The sequence below is a fragment of the Haematobia irritans genome, chromosome 3 (genome assembly GCF_050003625.1).
Source record: "Haematobia irritans isolate KBUSLIRL chromosome 3, ASM5000362v1, whole genome shotgun sequence".
Classification (NCBI taxonomy): domain Eukaryota; kingdom Metazoa; phylum Arthropoda; class Insecta; order Diptera; family Muscidae; genus Haematobia; species Haematobia irritans.
In genome coordinates this window covers 175,523,065-175,535,238 of record NC_134399.1, presented here as the reverse complement: position 1 = coordinate 175,535,238, position 12,174 = coordinate 175,523,065, and the positions used below count along the sequence as shown (strand labels likewise).

The 12,174-nt window shown below is 34.7% G+C and overlaps 1 protein-coding gene across 1 annotated transcript; it reads right to left on the bottom strand.

Moving 5' to 3' along the window:
- Positions 1 to 1,583: 1,583 nt before the first annotated feature.
- Positions 1,584 to 11,546, bottom strand: LOC142229350 (glucose transporter GlcP-like). The gene is made up of 3 exons (XM_075299901.1): positions 11,163 to 11,546; positions 3,153 to 3,325; positions 1,584 to 3,081 (listed from the first exon to the last, which is right to left on the bottom strand). Exons 1-3 carry the CDS (start codon positions 11,290 to 11,292, stop codon positions 1,969 to 1,971), a joined length of 1,416 nt encoding a protein of 471 aa, XP_075156016.1. The 5' UTR covers positions 11,293 to 11,546; the 3' UTR covers positions 1,584 to 1,968.
- Between the last annotated feature and the right edge of the window lie 628 nt (positions 11,547 to 12,174).

Sequence of the window (12,174 nt, the reverse complement as noted above, 5' to 3'; positions counted from 1 at the left end):
GTTTATAATCATGGTTGCCACTCGAGCCAAAAATAATCTACCAAAATTTTATTTTTATAGAAAACATTGTCAAAATGTTATTTCTATAGAAAATTTTTTCAAAATTTTATTTGTTTTCGTTTGTTACAAAATGTTTATTATTTTAATAAAAAAAGTTATTTTTGAACCAACAACACAGTCCATTTCGTTTATATCAAACACTGTTCTTTTTTGACTTTAGGTTTTTAATAAGACACATTTTACAGTTTAAAATTTAATATACTACAATGTAACGTTGAACATTTTTTCGGAATCTTCCTAACATATCTGGAATATATGTAAAAAAAAAACTTTGGTCGAATCAGGGATCGAACCCACGACCCTTGGCATGCAAGTCAGACGTAGCAACCACTGCTACATGGTGCCCAACTAAATGTATTTTTCTGTGAAATAAACTTTGCTTAATCAGCTCGTGGGCGCCGCAAGCTATGCTATACAAATATAACTTATATAGGTAATTTAAAAATTTATAAAATCGTATAATTTCATCTACATTGTTTGTATTACAGAAAAAGGTGCTAAGAACTAAAAATCTTCGTGGAAGTGAGAAAGATGTGAGGGAAAATGCAATTAGCCAGAAAAAAAAATTTTGAGTTAGTCTTTATGAAATTGTTTTTACATCCTGGAAAAGAATAAACGTTTATCACAAAAAGTATATACTTTTCTTCCAAATACACATCCTTTCAACGAAAAGCAAATGAGAAACGAACTTTGTTTGTCTAAAATTTCGTTTGGGAGGAAAGAATTATTTTTTTGCGTGTATAGAAAATTTTGTCAAAATTTTACTTCTATAGAAAATTTTGTCAAAATTTTATTTCTATAGAAAAAATTTTCCAAATTTTACTTCTATAGAAAATGTTATCAAAATTTTATTTTGTCAAAATTGTATTTCTATAGAAACTTTAAACTTAATTATATACGTATTTAATCGGCCTTTTTTAGTTTAATATATACAACGTATGGACTATGTGGTATATATTACGGTGTTGGGAAGTTTTAAGATACCTTGCTATCGGCAAGTGTTACCGCAACCCAAGTAATTCGATTGTGGATGACAGTCTTCAGTAGAAGTTTCTACGCAATCCATGGTGGAGGGTACATAAGCTTCGGCCTGGCCGAACTTACGGCCGTATATACTTGTTATAAATTAATTTCTTCAAGAACAAATAAACCCGAATTAATGAGAAGCGGTGAAACGATTGTTTCCAATCGTTTTTATTTACTTTTAATGAAAATGTGTTAGCGGCAAAAGAAAACTTTGTTTGTCTAAAACTTCGTTCCTCAGAAAAGAAAACTCTTCTTTCAGTACATGATCAATATCCTTGCTTAATGTGGTGTATATGTAGACTTTCTCGTTACCTGGTCATTACCAGTAATATTTGGATGTAAAGCGGTTTATTTTTGTGTCATTTGACCGTATAACTTATTTCCAGTCATCAACGGTCCAATCTTTGTGGGCTTAACTAGACATTTTCTATTTAGTAAAGATTACAAAATGTTAAAACATGCACTCGATTTTGTAAATCACTAATTAAACCCATACATTATGCTGGTTTTGTATATTTATGGTTTATTTTATATTTCTTGCAATATTTTTATATGTTTTAGAACTTAAATTGGTATAAAATAAACAAAATAAATAAATTTAAAAATAAATTAAATAAATGCAGCATCTTAAATAGAAGAAAACAATGTGTGCGTCGTTCAGTATCAAAAAGGTGCAAGTTTTTTCAATTAAATTTATATATTTAATGATAAGAGTTGAAAAAAATCTATACGCATATTATAATGCGACATTTGTCCTATTTTAATACTGAATTACCCATTTGTCCAAAAAAACGTACTTCTAATGTTACAATAAATTATAATAATACTTTTGTATAAAATTTTATGTATTATGTATAGAAAAATCAATTTGAATCCAAAAATTTACCGCAAAGTAAACAGAGTGCGAAAACGTCTTTGAGCCTCTGTCAATGTGGTGTTTCGTGTCTCCGGCAATAAGGCAATAAGGGCAAAGAACAGAATCACTGTAATAATACCCTGTGTTATTAGCGTATCGCCGAATAAATAATTGTAGGCCTCAATGAAAATAATCTGCAGGATCTGTTCCACAATAACCACCACAGCCATTAGAGTGGGTTTAGCACGCAATGGAAAGGCTTCACCAATATAGATGGATGTATATGGAGCATAGAATCCAGCAAACAATTGTAGGAACATATACAGATACACAGAAGATACCATATCGTCATAATTGGACATGTTTGTGGTACTTTGGAACAATGAACCCAAACCGATGAGGAAACACCCTATGGCGGCTAATGGGAAAATTGAAGCCATTTTTCTATTTGAATTGTCCACCATCAAGATGCCAATGAAACCACCTAATAAACGGAATATTCCTGAGACAGTTGGAGCCCATGTGTAATTGGTTATTGTGCTACTAAAATAGATGGACATATTGAGAGGTATTGAAAAACAGAAGGTCAACATCATACTGCGTAGTAAGAGCAATTTTATCAAAGGCAAAAAGCCACGAGAAAAACTTTCGGTCAACGTAAGATTTTCCTCTTCTCGGACATAAGATTTGTGTTGTTCCAAAAGGGCTTGCGTCTCTACGGTTACATAGGCTGGTCTTCGTAGGCGTGCTAAAGTCTCCAAGGCAGCCGTATCATTACCCTTACGTATTTGATCCACCGGTGATTCCACAATAGTCATCACCGAGACCAAAGCCAAAAGAGCATAGATAATGTCCAAAATTCCATGTAAACGATTGGCGGCAAAATCCACGTTTGGATCCCAGTAAGAGGCATAAATCATTTGTATGGCTATACCCAAACTTATGGAATATTGTTCGACTGATAGACATGCTCCACGGTATCCTATATCGGCTATCTCACTGGCATTCATCAAAAATGGAATTATGGCTAGGCCTATAGCTATGCCATTGATATACCTAGCGGCCAACGTGGTATTATAATTATAGGGATCACTTGTGAAGAGGATACCACCAACAAGAACTAGCAATGATGAAAAACCCTGGAAGAAACATTATTTTTAAATTTTAATATGGCCATAGACATTATGATTTTGTTTGCTATCTATCTTACCATAATAATTTTCTTGGGAAGAAAATATCTCAGAGGCAAGGACAGCAGCGTGCCAGCGATCACAGCAATGAACCATGAATAGCTAAACTGTAACGATGATCCAAAAAAAGTTCCTTGATTCCAACCCACACCCAGGGCCAAATTCATGCCACCTGATACGAATATAAAGCTAGCTGCAAAATATTTAATAAAAAAATCAAAATTATTATATGGACAAAATATGCTTTATTTAAATAAAATAAAATTTCATCGTGGTTCAATGGTTAGAATTCACAACTTGCATACATAGAGTCGTGGGTTCAACCCCAGTTTCGAACGCTGTTCGGATTCGGTTATAAAACTTAGGTCTCTTGTCATTAAGCTAAACATAGAATCGGTTAGTACTCAGTGATAAGAGAGAAGTTCACCGCTGTAGTATGGCAATGGACAGAATAGTGTAAGTGAGCTTGAAATATGGGGCTGCTACTATACCTAACCTAATCCAAAAAATTTATCAAGCCCGAGAATTTCGGGTTAACTTCCAAAAACCATATACACCGTGGTGCAATGCTTAGCATAAAGGGTGATACGGCAAGGGAAAACGCGTGTAAATCGGTGAAATCGTTTATTTAAAAAATCAAATTAAATTTCTTTTTCAAGTTCAATTAGTATAAAATTCAGGAAAAATATTCAGTTAGGCTTTCGCTTTTCCAAATCCGAATTGCCGGGCCTCACGCTTGACACCTGCCATCAGATTTTGTACAGCCACCTTGTCCACCTTCTTCGCCGCAGAAAGCCAGTTTGCCTTGAACTGCTGCTCGTCCTTAGCAGTTTTTTTGGCCTTCTTTAGGTTCCGCTTGACAATAGCCCAGTATTTCTCAATTGGGCGGAGCTCTAGCGTGTTGAGAGGGTTCTTGTCCTTGGGAACCACCTGCACGTTGTTGGCGGCGTACCACTCCATGGCCTTTTTACCGTAATGACAAGATGCCAAATCCGGCCAAAACCGTACGGAACAACCGTGTTTCTTCAGGAAAGGCAGCAGACGTTTATTCAAACACTGTTTCACGTAAATTTCTTGGTTGACAGTCCCGGAAGCTATGAAAATGCTGCTTTTCAAGCCACAGGTACATATGGCTTGCCAAACCAGATATTTCTTTGCGAACTTTGACAGTTTTATGTGCTTGAAAATATCTGCTACCTTTCCCCTTCTTTTTGCCGTATAAAACTCCTGTCCCGGAAGCTGCTTGTAGTCGGCTTTGACGTAGGTTTCGTCGTCCATTACCACGCAGTCAAACTTCTTCAGCATCGTCGTGTACAGCCTACGGGATCGCGCTTTGGCCGTCGTATTTTGTTTATCATCGCGATTTGGAGTCACTACCTTCTTGTAAGTCGATAGTCCGGCTCGTTTTTTGGCTCGATGCACGGTTGTAGACGATACACCCAGCTTATTTGCGGCATCTCGGAGAGAGAGGTTAGGGTTTCGCTTGAAACTACCGGCAACTCTCTTTGTCGTCTCAGCGGCTTCCGGCTTTTGATTTCCCCCCGATACAGACTTCCTGGCTGTCGACAAACGTTCCCCAAACACTTTAATTACATTTGTAAAGGTTGATTTGGCAACTTTTAGCGATTTTGCCAGCTTTGCGTGCGAGTAGCTCGGATTTTCGCGATGCGCGAGCAAAATTTTGATACGCTGCTCTTCTTGCTTGGACGGCATTTTGACAAGTGAAGAGTGAATTCCAAAATCAAAATAGGAGCAACATTCTACACACACACACCTTCAAAATGAGGGGTGTTCAGGTTTTTTAAATGCAAAATTGAAAGAATTACGTCAAGTTTATATTGACCAAATTTTGACCGGATCACCCTTAACATACGCCTTGCGTACAAAGTGTAATGTGTTCAATACCAGTTTTGACCGAACACCAAAGAGTTTTTCAGTGGTGAAGCTTTCAAACATTCACACTGAAAAAACAGTGAACCCACCAAGAAGAAAAATTTTGGTTAATTTTAGAAAATTTTGTAGAAAAACTTTGTAAAAAAATTGGAGTTCAAATTGCAAGAATGTCTTTAGTGCCATACGAAGTTCAAGATGGGCGCATTTGTAGTAAAAATTACAAATTTAGGGAAATATTCTGATTCGTGGTGAAACTCTGAGTCGATCTAAGTATGTCCGTCCGTCCGTCTGTTGAAATCACGCTAACATCCGAACGAAACAAGCTATCGACTTGAAACTTGGCACAAGTAGTTGCTATTGATGTAGGTCAGATGGTATTGCAAATGGGCCATATCGGTATAAACCGATCCCCAGATTTGGCTTGCGTAGCCTCTAAGAGAAGCAAATTTCATCCGATCCGGTTGAAATTTGGAACATGGTATTAGTATATGGTCTCTAACAACCGTGCCAGAATTGGTCCATAATTATATATAGCCCCCATATAAACCTTTCTCCAGATTTGACCTCCGGAGCATCTTGGAGGAGCAAAATTCATCCGATCCGGTGCAAATTTTGAACGTGGTGTTAGTATATGGCCGCTAACAAGCATACCAAAATTGGTCCATATTTGTCTATAGTTATATATAGCCGATCTCCAATCACAAAAAAGGTGGTCCACATCGGTTTATAATCATGGTTGCCACTCGAAAAATATGTAAAAATGTTGTCAACATTTTATTTCTATGGCAAGGCAAGCGTTACCGCAACTCAAGTAATTCGATTGTGGATGGCAGTGTTTAGAAGAAGTTTGTACGCAATCCATGGTGGAGGGTACATAAGCTTCGGCCTGGCCGAACTTACATCCTTATATACTTGTTTTTTAATTGAAATGTATTGATTCATGAAAATGATAGTATCAATCACTGTTTTAATTGGGTATAAAAAATATTTTATTAAAAACTTAAATGAATTGATTTGAAAATTGCAATCAAATTATAAATTCGTTTAATTAAAAATTTAATTGATGTTGATTGCAAAAATCAATTATTTTTTTTTTGATTCAGGCAAAAATTCATTTGATGTCGATTTGAAAACTCAATTGATTCAATTAATTAGTTTGTTAAATTTCTATTCAATTTCCAATTAACTTTTTAATTAAAACAGTTAAACCATTAATAGAGTATTGCAATGGACATTTTTCAATCTGTTCGAATTGTTAATTGGTATAATAAATTGTTGAATAAAACCCTCGAAAATGATCACCCATTTTCATAACTAACTTAGTGTTTATTAAAAAAATGATTGTATCAATAAATTTTTTATTAAAAATAAAAAAAAATCAATCCTTCTTTTAATTGACTTATTTTTTCTAGTTTAATTAGAAAGTTCATAGTTAATTTCTTAATTAAAAAGTTAAAATTTCATTCATTGACCTAATTGACTTATTGTTTCTAGTTTGATGAAAAAGTTAATTGTATCAATTTATTCTTTAATTGAAAAAGTTTCCAGTGTCAATTAAATTTTTCATTGGTGATTTTTTCTGTATACTATTGACTGGTTCATTAAATTTTGACTTAAAAATAAAGAAAAACCCAAATATAATTATAATCGGAAAATTCATTAGAAATTACATGAAAATTATTTCATCAAAAGGAAACAAAAATTAATAAATAAGCAATAACATAATAAATAATTGATTGCCTCTATTAAAAAAACTAATTGATTTGTTGGCCAAAGTCAATTAAATTTTTAATTGTACTAATTAATTCTGTGATTCAATTATTCTTCTGCATGTTAGTAGGTATGTAAGCCTTTCCGTCAATTTAGCTAATTTCTTATTGTCTCGGCAGTATGTTTTCAACAAGGTGCAGGTCTCATTGTCATATGTTAATTAAACGTGTGTGAAGAAATTCTTCATGCTTTTTTCGATTTATTGTTTCCCAGTTCCAATAGTTAATTCGGCCCTCCGATAATATTGCAAGTTTATTTAGTTTATCGACCTTTTTCCTTAATTATTAGCTTTTGTATTTACACAAAATACACACTGAATTGAATCGGATGAAATTTGCTCCTTCAAAAGGCTCCCAAACCAAATCTGGGGGCTATATATAATTATGGACCGATATAGACTACTTTTTGCATGCTTGTTAGACACCATATACCAACACCACGTACCAAATTTTAGCCAGATTGGATGTATTTTCTTTTTCTGCAAGAGGCGTCGGAGGTCAAATCTGGGGATCGGTTTATATGGGCGCTATATATAATTAGGGACCGATATGGATAAATTTTTGAATGGCTGTTAGTTACCATATACTAACATCACGTACCAAATTTCAAACGGATAGGATGCATTTTGCTCCTCCTAGAAGCTCCGGAGCTCAAATTTGGGGATCGGTTTATATGGGGGCTATATATTATGGGCTATACGTAAAAGTGGTCCGATATGGCCCATTTGCAATATCATCCTTCCTAACATACATCAATAAAAACTACATGTGCCAAGTTTCAAGTCGATAGCTTGTTTCATTCGGAAGTTAGCGTGATTTCAACAGACTAACATGACGTACCAAATTTCAAACAGATAGGATGAATTTTGCTCCTCCAAGAAGTTCCGGAGTTCGAATCTGGGGATCGGTTTATTGGGGGCTATATATTATGGGCTATACGTAAAAATGGTCCTATGTGGCCCATTTGCAACATCGTCCGTCTTACATCAATAACAACTACTTGTGTCAAGTATCAAGTCGATAGCTTGTTTCGTTCGGAAGTTAGTGTGATTTCAACAGACGGACGGACGGACATGCTTAGATCGACTCAAAGTTTCACCACGACCCAGAATATATATACTTTATGGGGTCTTAGAATATAATTTCGATGTGTTACAAACGGAACGACAAAGTTAATATACCCCCCATCCTATGGTGGAGGGTACACAAATAATTGAATCAATTTCGTGATTAAATCAGAAAAAATCAATGTATGCATTACCCTACACCCTCAAAAAAAAAATCGCTTCTGTAACATATACCCCAAACACATTTTGCTTCAAACATATATATTTTCATGATTGGTGCAAACAAAATATTGTTTGTATTGTTCAAACATATTATGTTTCACCTCAGGCATACATACACTGGTAGAAAAAAATTTTAATGAAATTTTCTTTGTGTATATATATTTTTAAGACGCCAATTGGTTACTTCCATTATTTTACTTGCAGCATACTCTCTTTCTAAACACATATATGTTTATAGGCTATTTCCAAATTAATATATGTTTGCATCTAAGCATAATATGTTCTAACATATTAACATATATGCTTGCACTTAAAAGTATTGTGTTAAAAAAATTTGAGTTCCAATCATATAATTTTTACACCCAAACATATGAAAAACAGTCTTTTTCGTCCGTGTACCTACACGGATGAAAAAGACTGTTTTTCATATGTTTGGCTATAAACATTATATGTTTGGAACACAAATTTTTAAACACAATATTTTTGAGTGCAAGCATATAATGTTCATAAACTAGCATAACATGTTTGGGACATATATGTTAATATGTTAGAACATATTATGTTTGGGACATAAAATGTTTGTAAATATAATATGCTTGGATGCAAACATATATTAATTTAGAAATAGTCTATAAACATATATGTGTTTAGTAGCTTGGAGCGCTATTTAACAGGGAGCGATATTGAATTAAGTTGGTGGTTGTTGCTTGTTATTACAAAATTTACATTTTATTTTTCCTTGGGCAATTGATCAGCTTCTTCTTTGATCCTTACAAACTGTGTGGTCCGCTGTTCGAATCCCCGTCCGGCAAAAGGTAAAATTAAAATAAAAAAATCATAAAATTGAATAATTTCTTCTACAATGTTTGTATTACAGAAAAAGGTGCTAAGAACTAAAAAATGTCTTGGAAGTGAGAAAGATGTGGGGGAATATACAATTAGGCAGAAACAAAATTTTGAGCATTCAGGTCGAAAACCAATGTTGTTAGCACCTATATTACCTGTTTATTTTCATAATTCATTATGATTGTAAATATATAAATAAATAAATAAAATTTTGAGCACAATATTGTTTGGGAGAATTTTTTTAAGCATATAATATTTTTGGGTGCAAAATGCTTCCAAACATATTATATGTTCACAAAATAACATATTGTTTTTTGGAAGACAACATTATTGAATTTGGATGCAAAAATACAAAATGTTTGGAACTTAGACTACCCAAACATATATTGTTTAGACCAATATGCTTTCAAACATATTATATATTGGTAGAGATCAAACATATAAATGTTTGGGCAATACCCAAAAATGTATATGCTTGAAGCAAAATATGTTTGGGAGTATATGTTACAGAAGCGATTTTTTGTGAGCGTGTACGATGATTTATACAAAGTCTTAATAGAAAGAAACGTTTCGTACTTATTTGTTCTCGTAATACATTTTTTTCGGAAAAACAAATCCACAGTATTAATGAATATGTTCATGGTCATAATAAAAACAAGTATACCCGGCCGTAAGTTCGGCCAGGCCGAATCTTATGTACCCTCCACCATGGATTTCGTAGAAACATCTACGAAAGACTGTCATCCAACAATCGAATTACTAGAGTTGTGGTATTTTAAAACTTCTTAACATCGTTTTCTAAATTGTGAGTTAGTCCATACGTGGAATATATTAGACAATAAGTACAGAGCCGGAATTGAAATATGGGGGTTGCTTGATATGGACTAATTCTTGTGTGATTGGATGAAGAGGCTCCAAAACCAAATCTCGGGATCGGTTTATATGGGGGCTATATGTGATTATGGACTGATATGGAGCCCAAAAGTGGTCCATAGTTGTTAAATATCATATACTACCACCACGTACGAAATTTCAACCTAATCGGATGAATTTTGGTTCTCCAAAAGGCACCGGTGGTCAAATCTGGGGATCGGTATATATGGGGCCTATATATAATTATGGACTGATATGAACCAATTCCTGCATGGTTGTTGGATACCATATACTAACTTCATGTACCAAATTTCAACCGAATCGGATGAATTTTGCTGTTCCAAGGGGCTCCGGAGGTCAAATCTGGTGATCGGTTTATATGGGGCCTATATATAATTATGGACCGATTTCGACCAATTTTTGCATGGGTGTTTGAGCCGATATATTAACACCACGTACCAAATTTGAACTGAATCAGATGAATTTTGGTCTCCCAAGGGGCTCCGGAGGTCAAATCTGGTGATCGGTTTATATGGGGACTATATATAATTATGGACCGATATGAACCAATTTTTGCATGGTTGTTAGAGACCATATACTAACACCATGTACCAAATTTCAGCCAGATCGGATAAAATTTGCTTCTCTTAGAGGCTCCGCAAGCCAAATCGGGGGATCGGTTTATATGGGGGCTACATATAATTATGGACCGATGTGGACCAATTTTTGCATGGTTCTTAGAGACCATTTACTAACACCATGTACAAAATTTCAGCCGGATCGGATGAAATTTGCTTCTCTTAGAGGATTCGCAAACCAAATTTGGGGGTCCGTTTATATGGGGGCTATATATAATTATTGACCGATGTGGACCAATTTTTTGCATGGTTGTTAGAGACCACATACTAACACCATGTACCAAATTTCAGCCGGATCGGATGAAATTTGCTTCTCTTAGAGGATTCGCAAGCAAAATTTCGGGGTCCGTTTATATGGGGGCTATACGTAAGAGTGGGGGCTATACCATCCGACCTACATCAATAACAACTACTTGTGCCAAGTTTGAAGTCGATATCTTGTTTCGTTCAGAAGTTAGCATGATTTCAACAGACGGACGGACGGACGGACGTGCTCAGATCGACTCAGAATTTCACCACGACCCAGAATATATATACTTTATGGGGCTATTAGCAATATTTCTATGTGTTACAAACGGAATGACAAAGTTAGGATGGGGGTATCATCCTATGGTGGAGGGTATAAAAATAAAACTGATTTTTTCTCCATTTATAATATAGTCCATTACAGCGCCGGCAGGGGAAAAAAAATCCGAAATTTAAAATTTCTTAACAAATTTTACCTGATGCAGTGGCATTTGTCTGTGGCCTATTCCGCCATTTTGTATTGGCTTGTATCGGGGCTGGAGCTACCGGTGATGTTGTTACATAGATCACAGTAGGTTGACCTTGTTGCATTGGCTGTTGTTGCATTTTTCCCGACGTAGATTTTTTAAACGATCAATTAAATTCGTATTGTGAACGATGGGAAATTAAATTTGGTCTATGTGATATCTTATCACTTAAAAATTAATCCCAACGAAATATTCTATTTCTATTGTTTCCTATACTACACTCGCACACACATCGAATTTTCAAATCAAAATCTTTTTCTGAAAATATCGTTCTATTGTTTCGTTCTGTATCGTCCTAATGTCGCAAAAGTTTTCGAAAGACTAACTTGCCGCAAGTGTTTTTGTTTGATGAAGAGTTGCATTAATTGGAAATTGTTTTGTTTCGTATTTCAGGCCTTGTCACAATCGGTGATCTATCAAGTTACCCATATCTTTCAACATGTGTGTTTGAAAATCGTACTGATAGGGAGTTTTTGTATTGATAAACCATTTTTGAAGGGAGTGAGTAAGAATTGTGTAGAAACGATTTTAGAGGTTTCTGGGTCTTTAGTGGAAAAATGGCTTTATCTATAACCTGGTAGCCGGACTTTCAGTGATAACAGGTAGGGTGGATGATAAAATGACGATGCGTCACCGTTTCTAATTTTCAATGCACAAGGTGCGTTTAACCAACGTGGGAATCCCTTGTCGCGTTGTTATTGAAATTTCAATGTATAACCTAGACATTGATAACAATCTGTTTGGATAAACGAAACCTAAAATAAGTGGTCCGACCAAAATAAATCGAGTAAATGATTATTACACAAAAAAAAAAATGTTGTCTGATTCAATCACGAATTGAAATGTCTTCAATCACGAAAATTATAGTATCAATCACAGTTTTAATTGGACATTAAAAATATACTTGATTAGAAAATTAATTGGTTTCATTAGCAAATTTCAATTAATTTTTTAATCGATT

What these genes read in the sequence shown, in the direction of transcription:
- LOC142229350 (XM_075299901.1), bottom strand. Translation starts at nt 11,292, where the DNA reads ATGCAACAACAGCCAATGCAACAAGGTCAACCTACTGTGATCTATGTA. An exon ending in GACAAATGCCACTGCATCAG is followed by an intron (nt 3,326 to 11,162) that starts GTAAAATTTGTT and finishes AATATTTTGCAG; the next exon opens with CTAGCTTTATATTCGTATCA. An exon ending in TTCCCAAGAAAATTATTATG is followed by an intron (nt 3,082 to 3,152) that starts GTAAGATAGATA and finishes TGTTTCTTCCAG; the next exon opens with GGTTTTTCATCATTGCTAGT.